The 16060-nt window shown below is 36.0% G+C and overlaps 1 protein-coding gene across 1 annotated transcript in view; it reads right to left on the reverse strand.

Annotated features, from left to right (window-relative positions):
* The window catches only part of LOC128854764 (uncharacterized), a 74651-nt gene extending 59965 nt beyond the window's left edge, over positions 1-14686 (reverse strand). The window contains exon 1 of the mRNA XM_054089140.1: positions 14206-14686. Coding sequence (XP_053945115.1) covers positions 14206-14408 — 203 coding nt within the window. The 5' untranslated portion in view covers positions 14409-14686. The remainder of the gene's footprint in view (positions 1-14205) is intronic.
* Positions 14687-16060: the final 1374 nt, after the last annotated feature.

A 16060-nucleotide genomic window follows, 5' to 3' on the forward strand; every position in this document is an offset into this window, starting at 1 on the left:
TAAAAGGTTGCATTATCATATTTTTTTAATGCGCACTTGTAATTGGTAATAATTATTGCAGTGCATATCCAATGAACACTTCAGTGAATACCCTTATTATTTTACTTGAGAATAATTCACTTGGCGTTCATCAGAGTCTAGCACGCGCAACATGTGTAAATTGATGACTAATCCTCACCTTTAATTAACACAATTCGCTAAATAAAAAAAAAGTAAAAAAAGGAGTTAAATACGTAAAGAAAAAAAATTGGCTCATTTACAAAGTCGGAAGCAAACAAAAACGAAAACACCGCAGTACATTACAGGTACACACAAAAATATAAAAAGAATTAAATATGCATTCACTCTATTTACATATTATATTTGTATAGGTATGTATGTATGTAAATACATCTATTTTCTTTTATTTGCTGTCTCCAAATAACAAAAGTTTCTTTTGCAAACACTACCTTTATACGAGTTGGTCCAAATACAAGTTTCTTTTCGAACTGTGGGTTGTTTCAGCACTGCTACTACAACCACAAAATGATATGGATTGAATGTCAAAAAATATTACAGAATTGTGTCAGTGGTGAATGCTGCGTTGCCAAACAGTCCCACACAGTGGATTTAGGGTTTTGGTAGAATACTAAGCGAAAATTTATGGTAGATTCGTGCAGAACTCTCAGCAACAAAATTGCTATGTTCGGAGATCAGAATATTCGTACGAGGGGTGCCTTTTATATGTCGGGATTAGAGAACAAAAACAAATTTTAATCATCGAAAATCACTTTAAATTTTTTCAAAATATTCTCCATGAAGATCTATACACTTTTGCATGCGTTGCAACCAATTGTCGAAGCACTTTTGCCACTCTGAATGAGGTACCTCCAAAACATGTATTCTGAATGCCGCAACCGCTTCTTCAGGTGTCGAAAAACGTTGCCCTCTCTGTTTGTTTTTTACGAACGGGAATAAAAAGAAGTCATTCGGTGCCAAGTCAGGACTATACGGCGGATGACCCATTAATTCGATGTGGGATCCAACGCGAACGAATTTTTTTGACAGTCAAATATTTATGCAATCTCAATCTCACGATAGGTCACATGACGATCTTGCAATATCAGTTCGTGCACAGCATCAATGGTTTTCGGAACAACAACTGATTTTGGACGACCTTCACGAAATTCGTCTTGGAGTGAACTACGACCATGAATTCACCATACCATCGATAAACACTGGACCTTGATGGAGTTTCATCGCCGAAAAATGAATTAAGTTCATCCATGCAATGTTGCTGAGTTAATCCACGCCGAAAGTTGTAAAAAATAATCGCACGAAAATGTTCACGATTTAATTCCATTTTTGGACCGAGATAAATCTTTTAAGTTACTGTAAACAACACAAAGAGCGCTGGTATTTCAAAACGTTCTGAGTACGTAAAAGACAAAAAATGTCAAACTTTGCGATACAGCTGTTAGTTGCCAGATTGCAACACCAGGGTTGCCAAATCCCGACATATAAAAGGCACCCCTCGTACTTGATTGTCGAAAAGTCAATACTTTCGCAGAGAGTTTTCTATAGATCTTGAAGTGGTAGTATCTTTAGCCCACTTTATACACCAAAATTCTGCTGTGCACTTTGAAGAGTTGAAATTGAATGCATAGACTTCGGCAACGTTTAGCCCCAGGAAATTCCGCACTAAATTTGGCCATTCAGTTATCAACTATTTTATCAAATCCAAGCATTGGCCTGTAAGCTGGGGTTTGAAGCATTCAAACTTTTTTATGGGGTACTCATATAAATACAAAAATAGTTCGGGCTATTATGAAAAATATCATTAGACCCGTACGTAAAATACATATAGCCAGAAACATTATTGAGGTATTGAAAATTTGAGTTGGCATTAAGCCAGTCAAGGCAGCCCAATGAAATAAATATATCTCATATAACCAATTTAGGCTTTGTATTGGAGGCTATGGAGTAATTGGTATGCCACAAAGATTAATAGGGTGGCGCAAAATTAATCATCCAATTATGTTTTTGAGTAACTTTTTTACAAATAAAAGAAAACGGTGAAAAATCTCTATTTTGACAATTATGGCAATGGAACGCATTGCTTGTTCGTTTGTATATTACAACTGTCTAGTTCAGAAATGTCGAAAATGATTGACGTACAACACCATTTGCAAAAACTATATGGGTACATCTTCCGAAAGGGTGCATATTTTAGGAATTACTTATATATAGATAATAACATGCAAGCAGAATAAGCTAAAGTTTATTTTACCGACAAGGTTAGTAACCACAGATTGAGATTTTATAACTGTCTCATTGATAGAGCTTAATTTTTACACAAATTTTTTAAGTTGAAAAACTACAGTATAATTTACACAAATAAATCGTCCACTTCTAGATCTTGCAAAACATCAGATGGGAGCTATTCTTCGCTTAGGGTGAGTATTCTAGTGAGTCTTGCAAAGCAGGGAGAGCTGCATATAAATAAATCTTCTGAGAAAAATTTCAACACAAAAATTCCGAGCAAAGGATGAACAAGAGTGGAGGACCAACTTACCGTAGCCGTGTATTTGCTTCTCTCTTCTATTGCCACTTCTACCCGGCCAGAGTATTATTTACTTTTTATTCTTATCTGCAGTCGAACGTTAACTTTTAGTTCGCAAATGCTTCCCTATTTCATATTAAGGTTGTTAGGAGTATTTATCTTTTAACGTATTGACATGAATTATAGTTCAGCATAAAACAAATAATTCATATTTTACTAAATCATTTATGCATACTGCGCACTTACATACAAATGCTTATAAAGGCATAAACAATAAATGACTCATGTCCTCAAAGCGATGCCCTTTTGGCGATGGTCCGCTACGACTCTACCCACATACATACACAAGTAGCTTGCATAAAATATTTTAATCACACAAAAACATATATTCGAAACACATATCAATGGCATACGAGTAACACGATTTTAATATGATAAGTTGTGTAAACAAAAATTAGCTCCCCTATTTTAGAGCACTTTTTTGCAAAATAATTTTTTTAAAAGACTTTTATATGATATTTAGGTTCTTTGCTGGAAATTCAGTAATAAAATTGAAGCTGATATGATTTATATGAATACCTATAAGGAAAAATGTTATAAAGCGTGAGACACGTTATCAACTGAGTAACTTATATTTTACCAAAAGTACAACTGATACACCTTTATATTCTTATTAAAATTGAATCAAATGGTTTATCAAACTCTATTACTCAATATGAAGTCGTCATTTTGTCCAAGTAATAACTCAGTGGCAACTAGTTTAGGAAAAGGCAGAAATTGGCAATAGCGAGTGTTTTGTATTACATAGGCATACATATCTATAGATTGTTACGTACATCCTTTTTAGATGAATAGCCAAGCCTTCTCTCCAAATTTGTGGGATGCGACTTAATGTTGTCCTACCAATTGAGGAGCCCACAACTTTATGACAACTCAGTGTGGCATATGGTTTTTATGACAAACTTATCAAAGGTAGTAATGCACTCATGGATTTGTCATTGCCTACCGAAGGGTGAAAACCATTAGAAATGAGCTTTACAACCAGGGTCACCAAATGGTACTCATGCACAAACCAAACCGACTAAGGCTAGCCGTACTGTTAAATTGTGCTTCTCTTATACCGCACAATTAAAAAAAATTGTTTTGTTTTGAAATAACTTTTTAACTAAATAAACAAATTATATGTATGTAAATTGCCGCCACAATTAGTAAGCATTGGAAAATTTCGTTGAAATTTTTATATATAAAGCGTTTTTCAGTAAGAGCGCTTCAACTTTTTTTTTGAATAAAACACAAATGGTTTGACTTTTTTAACTAGTTTTTTTTTATTATCGAGTTTGAACATATACATTTAAGTATGAAACTCGATTTTTTTTGCATGACCACCGCGTGCACGTTTTACGAAGTCCAATCGTTGAACCCAATTTTCGACCACTCTTTTGCATAAATCGGCCGAAATTCCAGCAATTTCGCGTTCAATATTGGCTCTGAGCTTACAAATCGTCGCCGGCTTGTTACTGTAGACCAACGACTTCACATAACCCCAAAGAATATAGTCTAGAGGTGTCAAATCACACGAGCGCGGCGGCCATTCGATCGGTCCATTTCTGGAAATAATGCGCTCATCGAACTTACTCTTCAACAAATCAATTGTAGCGTGTGCTGTGTGTCTTGTGGCCCCGTCCTGTTGAAACCACATGTCGTCTAAGTCCATACCATTCAATTGCGGCCAAAAATAATCGTTTATCACGTCGCGGTATCGATTTCCATTCACAGTAACGTGGCGATCGTTCTCGTCAACGAAAAAATATGAGCCAATTACGCCGCCGGCATGTAAACCGCACCAAACAGTGATTTTTTCGGGATGCAACGGTGCCTTATGCCTTGACAAAGCCATTGAGCCAAACGTAAGCTTCATCACTGAATGGACCGTAAAATGGCCGTAATGCTCTTAAAGTAGCAGCAACAGAACGATTATTTTCATAAAAAATTTGCACGATTTGCAATCGTTGCTCAAGTGTGAAGCGTTCCATGATGAAATGCATACTAATGAAGTTTACAAATGACAAGCGAAAAATAAAAAATATTGCGTCGTTCGCCCTCCTTATCGGAAAAAAGTTGAAGCGCACCTATTGAAAAACGCCTTATTTATGTACTTCATTTTCAATAAATGTGATAGAGATTAGCTCACTACCCCGCCTACTCTTCGTGAGGGAGAAAATACTAAATATTAACTGATTTGGATTATCCATTTTGATTATTGCATTTGTCCTATCCATAAAAACATAAATCTGAAAATTCACAGAAGAAACTAAAAGTCATACCTCAATTAGCCTACGATCAATATATAGAGTCAAGTATTGGGTCAAGACCTGGAATAGTTACAGTATACAATGGGAATCCAACATCAACAAGACTGATCTAAAATTAAACGACAGGAGCTTTGTTCTGATAACTTCGAGTTTATTTATTCAAAATAGTCCCCTCTGGTCTCGATACTCTGTTTTGCGCGATCTAAAAGCTTTTCGAAAGAATGTTTCAGGTCATTGACCAAAATGTCCTTCAGGATGTCGGTAAAAGTCTTTTGGATGGCCTCTACGGACGCAAAACGTTTTCCTTTCATAGCCAAATGCAATTTTTCGAATAGGTAGAAGTCACAGGGAGCCATATCAGGCAAATACGGTGAGTGATTGATGGTTTAAATGCGACTTCTGGTCAAAAAATCAGTCACAAGAGTGGATCGATGAGATGGTGAATTATCATGCAATATGCACCAGCTTCCTCCTTTATGGTATTCAGGGCGAATTTGACGAATGCGATGCAACAAACGCTTCAAATTGCCAAGATAGAAAATGGCATTGACGGTTTGGCCCATTGGCACGAGCTCTTTGTGGACAATTCTCTGGGAATTAATATATTCGTAGTTTAACTCTGTACCCAGTAGTTTAAGTATTATCCCTCTTTCCATAACTTTTTCCTTTCAAAAGCTAGTAAATCTATCTGTATTGAACCACTTATTACTTGAACAGCTGGCCTTGATACTGTGCGGTAGGTGGGCACAACTCTCAGGGCTGGCGTTCGTTGTACCGATGCTAAGAGAACAGAGAGGGTGGTAGCCATCATTATATCCCATTTCATTTGGGTTGGTCCCTCTATATTTGCCATCCGTCTACTGAGTAGGGATGTCGTCTTAGCGGTTTTCTCTGTTGCGTGTTTTATTTGGGCCCAGAATGTTAGTCTTGAGTCTAGTCTTATGACTAGAAACTTTAGAACTTTTTTGTGGTTAGCGTATTTGAGCAAGTTTGCATGCCAACTTCTAGCGGTGCTTCTTGGTTAGAAGTATTAGCTCCGTTCTCTCTGTGGCTAATTTGAGGTCACGTGAATCTAGCCACTTTTATGTTCATGTCATTACTTGATTAAGTTTTCTACGTGCTTATTCAAGGTTTCGTGCTGTGATGACTGCTGCAATATCGTCTGCGTATCCGATTAGAAAGGCACTATCGGGCATTTCCATATTGAATATCTCGTCATAACTAATCTTTCATAAGTCGGGACCGAGAATTGATCCTTATGCTGATCCGGATCCTTCTATTCAACGAGAACCCTCTGGGGTTTGATAGATGAGTTAGCGGTCTCGTAAGTACTTTCTCATTATGCGTTGTAGGTATGCCGGAATTTTTAACCTTAGCTCTAAGGCGGCCAATATGTCTGCCCATCTTACGCTATTGAAAGAGTTCTTTACATCTAAAGTGGCAAGGAGGCCTACGCTTCTGGATTGTATACTATCCCGTTGCCCTGCTCTTACGCTATTTGTGACAGTTTCGATTGTTATTGTAGACTTTCCGCATCTAAAGCCGAGCTGTCTTGCTGATAGTCCGGCGTTATCTATGGCTGCGGTCAGTCGCGGCTTGATCAATCATTCAAGGAGCTTGCCTGCTGTGTCGAGCATGCATGATGGCCGATATGTTGATGGGAGGTTCGGGTTGCCTTTCCTTAGCACGAGTTGCTGCTTTTTCCAGATTTCTGGGAAAGTTCCCTCTCTTAGGCAGGCGTTGTACATGTCTAATAAGATTTGAGGTCGCATTTTTGCGATCTCCTTCGGGTTCTCCATCCGGTCTTGGTGCCTTGTTGTTTTTGAGCTTGCTCCCAGCTGACTGGAGTTCGTAACTGGTGAATATTGGAGGCTCTTCTGTCACGTTTATTTGACGCCTAATGCCTTCCCGTTTGGGGTTTGTGTAAAAGCAAATGGTAACCATTTCGAATGAAAATTAAATTTTCTTTTTTAATATTTACACAATTAAATAAAACTAACTTCATTCAAAAAAAGTATTATACTTTCATATCTACAACAGACTTAACTTGTAACAGAACTTATGGCAGTACTTAGTACATAGGAATTGGATATTGGCATGCGGAGGGAAAAACTATAAATTTGTGAACCAATGTTATCAACAGATTAATATCCATAGAGTTACTCATAAAATCCATTTAGACTTTGAAAACAATTTTTACTGTGTGGTAGTATTTTTGGTTGCTAAAACGTTTGACAAAGGCTTGCTTCACAAAATAAAAGCAATACTACCTTTTGGCTGCTATCTCTTCATAAAAAGCTACCAAACCTACCGAAGTTTTTATATTAGATATGACAATCATTGTTCCGATATTCAGCAAATAACAGCTGGAATTCCGCAGGGAAGCGTTCTAGAAACAAAACTATATGTTTTGTTCACCACAGACATACAGGCGGTAACTAATTCATCAATTGCTGCGTTCGCAGACGATACAATACTATTGACTTCAGACAAAAGCTTAACTATTGCTACTGAAAAGCTGCAGCTATTAATAAACGCAGTTAAGGAATTGTTTGACAACAGGTGCCTAAAACTAAATGGGACCAAAACCGTACAAGTCATATTTACTACCAAAACAAAATTTACTGTAGTTCCAATTAAAATAAATGACACTTACAATAGAACCAACCGCTAAATAAGTGGGAATTCACTTGGATTGGAAACTATAAATAAATTGGAATTACACATCAAACAAAAAGTCATACAAAGTCACACAAATAAAGGAAAAACTTCGGCAACTTCATTGATTAGTCTGCACAATCTACAGGTGTGGGATACGGCTAAAAATACTCATATAGCGAAAATCCAACGACAATGGACGATTCTTCGAATTTTGACTGTGTCTAACAGTACACGAGGATTTATGAGATCCATAGGACTTTTAATAAAGCAACAGTAGAAGAAGAAAACAAAAAGATAACAACAAGGCACTTTGACAAAACACAGTAATAAAACAAAACACAAGCACAATAATACAGAAATCAACAAACTTCTAGAAAGTGAAAGAAAAACTAAAATACGTCTAAAGAGAACTCGACCAAGCGACCTAATAAATACTATAAAGAATAAATATATAAAAATAGTTACTCTGTTATATATTGTTGTTAAACTATAATTATTTAAACTGATTATTGTATTGTATATTATTTAAATTATTTTCGTTTATTTTAATTTTATCCCTTTTAGCGCTGGCCATTAGCAATGTATGTATATATAAAATCCTTGTCAATTTGCTAAATAGCCTACTTAATGTCAACGGACAAATGTATAAATAGATGAGGAAAAAAATGTATCAGTTTTTTTAATATATCCTCCTTTGACCTACATGCTTAAATGACTGATGTTGACGCTTACATGTTATTAATGATTTTTATACAAGCACTGGAACAACATTAATACGCACGCCACAAATAGGAGAAAGAGCTCGGCCAATTTTTGTCGACTCTTCCATTTGTTCAATCTTGTACTATTTATGTTTTTTTATTGGAAGCTTTCATCTGTTTTGTGTTTTCTTTACTTCCGAGCAAGGAACATTAACCAGATACGAGCAGTAGAATAACAGCCAGGCGCAAAATTTATTGAAAATTATAATCGGTAGATTTATAATTTTTGCAAATAGCGTCGACGTCAATTATATTTGATACTTGCGAACTAGACAGCTGCAGTATACAAAGAGACAGCCAATGCAGCTCGTAAAAATAAAAGTACTCAAAATATTTTTTTATTTAGTAAAAAAGTTATTCAAAAACAAAATTGGAAATTAATTTTTCAAAAAAACACACGTAAAATTCAGAAAAATGCATGACATTTTATTTAAATCGATAGTACAGTCCATATGATTTAATGTTTGAAGATTATTTCATGCAAATGTTGGCCGCGACTGCGCTTCAAATGGTCTATCCGCTTAGTCCAATTTTGGCATACTCTTTCCAATGTTTCGGCCGGTATCTCACATATAAATGCTTTAATGTTGTCTTCCAATGTGTTAATTGAAGCAGGCTTGTCTGAATAGACATGAGCTTTAACATAGCCCCACAAAAAATAATCTAAAGGCGTTATATCGCACGATCTGGGTGGCCAAACAGGTCCCGAACGTGAAATAATATGTTCACCGAACTCGCCTCTCAACAAGTCCATTGTTACGCGTGCTGTGTGGCATGTGGCACCGTCTTGCTGAAACCACATGTCATGCAAGTCAAGCTCTTGCATTTTGGGCAAAAAAAAGTTGGATATCATTTCACGGTAGCGCTCACCATTCACAGTTACGTTACGATTCGCAGCATCTTTGAAGAAGTACGGCCCAATGATGCCTCCAGCCCATAAATCGCACCAAACTGTGACCTTTTCTGGATACATTGGTAGCTCTTGCAATTCTTCTGGCTGATCTTCACTCCAAAATCGACAATTATGCTTATTTACGTACCCATTGATCCAAAAATGAGCTTCGTCGCTGAACACAATTTTTCGACTTTAAACTTTCTTAACAGAACACGCATTTTTATAATAAAATTCTATGATTTGCAAGCGTTGTTCGTTTGCAAGACGATTCATGGATAAATTATAGACCAAACTGAAGATGTTTGACAGTGAAACAAAACACGAAACGTGCGTTAGCTGTTTAAACAACTGTTTAAAAAGAGAATAGCTAAAAAATCACTCGTTATTTATAGAATCTTATTTTAAGTCCTCGGGAAATTATAACTGAATCAAGCTACCAGTGGAGGCAAAAACATTTGCGAAATAAAAAGAATTTTTTTTATTATTTCCATTTTTAAATTACGAGTTAGATTTAAACAATAAGTAATTATTTTTACAGTAGTATTGCAATTCTTTGTTCTCTAACCAATCTCAGATAAACATTCAATTTTACTTCAGATTATGCTTCATTATATTATTTTCTAAGTGTTATAGTTATTATTATTTTTTGTTTTTGCTTTTTTATTTTTGTTATATTGTGGGTTCTGTTGGAGTTAATCGTTTTAATCTAGGTTTTCCCACTTTCTCCGATTGTGGTAGTTTGCGCATTTGTGCATTTTGATTAGTCCTTGTATATGTTTCATGCTGTATTTTCTAATTGTGTCGGTATATACCAGCCTGCTTTATTATTGTTCGAAGTATTTTAGATTAGAATTATTTTGATATTGTTTTTTTTACTGTTTTCTATGCCATATTTCCAAATGGGTGAGATCATAGATTTATATGTATATCACTACTTTGTTTTTAAGGCTTAGTTTTGAATTTTCAGCCAACATCCAGTATAGTTGTCGGAACTTGTTTTTGATTTCATTTCATTTGTTTTCTATATGTTTCCGTCTAGTTTCTCATCTATAGTTATGCCAAGATACTGAGCACTTGGAAGGATTTTTATTTCATTGTTTTTTATTGTTAGTTTGTGTTTCTTTGGCTTTCTGTTTGAACATATTACTTGTACCGTTTTATCTTTGATGACTTCTATTCCCCATTTATCGAGCCATGTCATTTATTGTTTGTTGAAGAATGTCAGTAGCTTTTTTTCTATTTTATCTGATGGCTTTAAAACCATGTCATCCCTGAATATGACATTATGCAATTTTTTTGTTGGGATCGGTATATCTGCTGTAAATATCAGGTGCAATAGAGGCCCCAAGACACTCCTTTGGGGTACATCTGCTGTCATTTGCATCATGCTTGAGCATTCATCTTCAAACTTTATAAAAAATGTCTGTTTTCCAGGTAACCTTTTTCAAACGCTTTTGAAAGAATGGGCAAGAGACTAATGGGGCGATATTATGTCGTTTCTGATGCATTTTTACCTGGTTTGGGGATTGCCGTTATTTGTGCATCTTTCCCGAGGCGTGGGAAGCATTGTGTCCTTAATATGATGTTGAATATTTGTCGTATCATGTATACGAGTATGTAATTGCTACATCAGGTAGTTCTTTACCATTTATTAGATCGTAGCCCGGTGCTTTTTTACTGTTCAGATTTTTCAAACGATATCTGATTTCTGCTAAGTTTGTCATTTTCATTTTCTTTTCTGGGTTACTCTTATTTACATTTTGTTCAATGTGCTGATAGTCTTTTTCGTTTGAGAATATTATTTTAAAGTGCTCAGCTAGTGTGTTTACCTTTTCTTTATTGATCTTTTCTCGAATTCCGTGTTGTGTTTTGATGGGAGGTTTATATGAAACTGCTTTGACTAACTTTTTAGTTACTTTCCATTGAGAATAATTGTTAACTGCCGTGGCCCCCAAGTAATGTATGTAATTCTCAAGCTTTTTATCTTGGTGCTGTTTTAATAATGTTTTTAATTCAGTTGTTGATTTGTTAAGATTTGCCTTATCTTCGGGATGTTTAGTAGAAAAGAAAATGAGGTGAAATTAAATATAAAACTATTTTCCCTTTTCGATATATTCTCCTCAGACGTAGCTACATATGCCACCGTCCCAAGAAATTGCTTGCCCTCGAGAATTTCAATTTGCAATTACTCCACTGCCCCACTTTGCACACCAAACTTTGAGACTGTGAAGTGGCTATTGATGTTTTAATATTGGGGTCTGCCCTTTAAGTAACCAATAAGGGCAATTTTGCTTATTTAAAATTCCATTTAAATGAAAATGAATCGTACGAAATCGCTACAACGCAGAAACTTTTACGCAAATTGTAACCGTTGGGTTTAAGTGCTACAACTATTTGAATTTTGAAACGGTGAAATCTAAGATCCTTCCTTAATACTTCATGTACAATATTTTTTTGAAGCTCCAGGTTCAAAAGTGCAATATTCTCATTTTTTCGTGTCCGGCTGGTCCTCGGCCGTGAGGTGTTTGCCTTCAAACTTGTTGCCCAAAACCTTCGTACCCATTAACGAATCAAATCTTCACATGGGGCATCACGTAAACGTCGAATATTCTAGCAACGTAGAGAAAATCTACGAGGAGCAGTTGCAGACGAATCACTGGCCTTGAAAAATGCTTACGTCATTTACCCGTCCACTGTGACATCGTAACGCGGCTTCTGCTCCACTCATGCGCTCAGTGGCTAAGGAAAAACTTTAAATTTAAATCTCAGCTCTGCCTCCAGGCATCCTGTACATTATTCCGATGACGTCATAGGCAGAACAAAAGTCGTACGACGAACTCGAATCACTCGTTGTTAATGCATTATAGGTATCGTAGTTGTTAGCTGTTGAAATCTTTAAGTGTTTCGTAATGCAAAGTGCAAATAACCCAGTGCTTACATTCCTTAAAAATATTTAGGCTTCTTTCCCAATATGTTTCATACATGGAGAGCTCCTACAAATAGAGAGCTCTACGGTTTTATACACCTCTGAAGCGAGAAATTGTATCCTCAAAGGCTAGAATTTGATGCTGAATTGCGAATGTTCTTAGAAAAAGTGATTGAAGTGGTAACATAGAGGTTTCTAATTAAGACGGGTCGAAATGACATAAAACAAGTTGTATGCGAGGTATTACTAAATTTTCTATTGTCTAGAGTTATAATTATCAATGACTTCTCTGCATAGATCCCGGTAAATTTGAGCAATAACCTTTGTCATAGTGGGTTTAGGGACACCAATCCCACGTTAATGTTTGCCTATTGCTTTGATACTATTGGTTGAATAAACTACGTGTTTTCTTCTCTTATTCTAGACCTATTCCGTCTGAAAGTGACTCATTTTTTTTATATACAAACCGACTCCGAACGGCAGATAATTTTCATAAGAACCTTTTTCATGACAGATATGCGCTCGGAGCTTTGGCATTGCCTGCCAATGATCGAGAGTTGTTAGAAAATCCTTTTTTCTCAAGTTTGATAAGTCTCGCCTTTAGTAGCTTTTGAACCCAGACCAAAGGAATAATAAACACGCACAAACCAGTTCGACTACGGCGGCCGCTGATGTAGTATATATATATATATATATAATTGGCGCGTACACCCTTTTTGGGTGTTTGGCGAAGCTCCTCCTCCTATTTGTGGTGTGCGTCTTGATGTTGTTTCAAGCCGACTCCGAGCGGCAGATATTTTTTGAGGAGCTTTTTCATGGCAGAAATACACTTGGAGGCTTACCATTGCCTGCCGAGGGGCGACCGCTATTAGAAAAACGTTTTTCTTAATTTTGGTGTTCCCACCGAGATTCGAACCGACGTTCTCTGTGTGAATTCCGAATGGTAGTCGCGCACCAACCCATTCGGCTACGGCGGCTGAAGTAATATACCGGCGGTATATCATGCTTTTGGCAGACCCGTCTGTAGCGATGTATGTATGCATTATACTATATAAAAAAAAATAAATAATTGGCGCGTACACTTCTGTTAGGTGTTTGGCGGAGCTCCTCCTCCTACCTACAGTTTCAAGCCGACTCCGAACGGCAGATATTTTTATGAGGAGCTTTTTCATGGCAGAAATACACTCGGAGGTTTGCCATTGCCTGCCGAGGGGCGACCGCTATTAGAAAAATGTTTTTATTAATTTTGCTTTCACCGAGATTCGAACCAACGACCTCTCAGTGAATTCCGAATGGTGATCACGCACCAACCCATTCGGCTACGGCGGCCTATATATATTTGTTTATTTTGTGTTTTCTTTTTATAAAAAAAGTTCGAAATTCAAATTTCAAAATATAGAGTTTTATTAAAATATCTCCAGTTATTTAGTAATCCCACTGGGAGTGGAAGACAAAAGAGTCAATATAGAAGTTACCACCAATACTAATATAGTATTATTCAAAATTGGCTTTAACGATACGATCGAGTAAGCGTACACAAAAAAAGTGGAGACCCTTCCATTCTTAGTGACCTTTTCGATTTTCAATTGATCACCACTTTTTCCGTGTATAAGTTTAAATTTCCAACCAACTCGTATTCCAACAAAAGAGTATTCTCAAACTATTGCAATCGATCGATATGAGAAATAATTCTCATCTTATTTAAATTTAATAACGATTCATCATCAGATAACCAATGGAAAATGTGAATTAAAACCTAGTTTTTGGAAGAAATACTTACGAATACTTTATCTTTAACCGACTTTATTTTATTTAAAGCTGTTGATTAAAACTATCAGAGTCCGTCTCTTTTATAAAACTCGTACTAATTACTTCTTCTTTGTCATTAAAATTACTTCTCTCAGGGATACACAATCTTTCCAGGAAAAATTTATGAAATAGTAAATTTAGTCCACAAAAGCGAAGTAGATATGACAATAGCAAACCACCTTTATATCTCTATATGTCAGGCAACCCTTCTAAGAAATTTTCATTGCTGCCTCTGTTTATAGATATGAGTAGACACATACTTATATGCATATGTGAAGTAGGTTAATTCATGCACTCACTTTGCAGTCGCTTGCACCAAATTCCAATCGTATCCTTCCAAAACCTTCATAACTGCCGTCGTAATGCGTTCATCCTCTTTGCGGCCGCCGCCGACGCCACTCCGTTTCTGTTCTGCTTTGGCTGCATAATTGGCCAAAACAAGTGTTTCCACAGGCTTAGAGCGTGCCGGTTTTGAATCAGAGGAACTGTTGTCCGTATCCATTATATTAATTAGGGCAAATTAAATGCGTTTGAATAAAACGTTTGTTTTTTCTGTTTTTGTTTAGAACTTACTTTAACTCTTTTCACAGTATTTCATACGTTTTTTTTCTATAAATCTATTGTATTTTATATCCACCAAACATTTTGTTGTTGTCACTTCCTAAACGCTATTTGAAATTCTGAAACCACAAACACACGCTTACACTACCCTCATTCCCCACATGCTACCACCAAACTTTCAAAATTTTCCGCAGGCGATCGAAATGTAGCGCGCATAGCTTGAACCGCCGACGAAAACTGTCGCCACCGATCGCTGATCTTAGCTGAGAAATCAGTCTTAACAACCAACACCAACATAAATGAAGATATCTAAAGCACCACATACAGACAACTTTAGCTAACAAGAACAACAACATGCATAACCCCCAACAAGAGCGCCAACATTGACAAACACTGAGATAACGAATCGGGTACTGCACGTCTTCACATACGATCGCTTTTACGATCATATGCCGAACCAACGTTTGGCGGCAAGCACTTGAGCATTCATAGGTGTATGGGAATGTGTATGTAGTCACATACATGTATATGTATATGCACGTGGCTCGGTTATGTATATGGAAATATAACATGAAAGCCGACAAGTCGCATTTAAGTCGGCCCAAGTTTTTTCTCGAGTTATGAGTTAATTGGACATATGTGAACATATCTGTGATAGTGTTTGTGTGTGTAAGCATTCTTTGCATAGAAAGTATTGATTCACTACGTTTTCATGTCATTTCTCCCCCACTATAAGTAACGGATATCTGTAAGGTATAAATGTACCTTGTAATAAATTTTTTGTAAGCCTTTCGAAGTTCTAACCCCTAGACATTAGTTATTATAGTTGCATACATACACAGGTATGTAAATTGTGTACAAGTGTATGATCTTTTATTTAGAGTTTTTTTTACAAATGTAAGCACCATAAATACTTTCAAGCATTAGCGCTTGATATGTTTATACATATGTGAGTGAATGTTGAAGTGTGTTTTATAGTGACACTTGCGCCATCGCACCGGCAAGGATAGTTTTATTTACACACACACATAGTAAATATATGTAAATGTGCTTCTTTCTATACACATTTATATTGCAGGAGTATACTTGTAAATACGTTTTTATAACTGTTTAGTTTTGGCTATACTATAATTTTTTTTCATTAGTAGACAGATGTAGATATATGTATAATAAACTAATATGGGGCACTGAGTTCTGGTTGGATTGACACTTTTGTTTCGAACAACAACAAATACTATCAAGTAAAATTTTCTAGTTTAATTATTTGTAATAACTTAATAGTACAAAAGCAATCAGCCCTTTGCTATTTAAAGGTGTTTTTTTGTAATACGGTAGATACATTCCTTTGAAAACGGTGAAAAACAATCGTTTGAAAAAATGCATGTAATGCATACAATACGGTAAATTAGTAGATATAGTCCACAATAAAAAAAAAATCGTGTAATATGAAATATTTTCCTAAAGATTCGTGGAAGGAAGTAACATCCATGTTTGCTATTTATAAACCACAAACAATTAATTTTTATAATCAAAAAAACTAAAATTTGTGTAAAGTTAAACTCATCATTATTATTACAAAACAATATTAAAATT

This window comes from Anastrepha ludens, chromosome 2 (assembly GCF_028408465.1).
Source record: "Anastrepha ludens isolate Willacy chromosome 2, idAnaLude1.1, whole genome shotgun sequence".
Classification (NCBI taxonomy): Eukaryota; Metazoa; Arthropoda; class Insecta; order Diptera; family Tephritidae; genus Anastrepha; species Anastrepha ludens.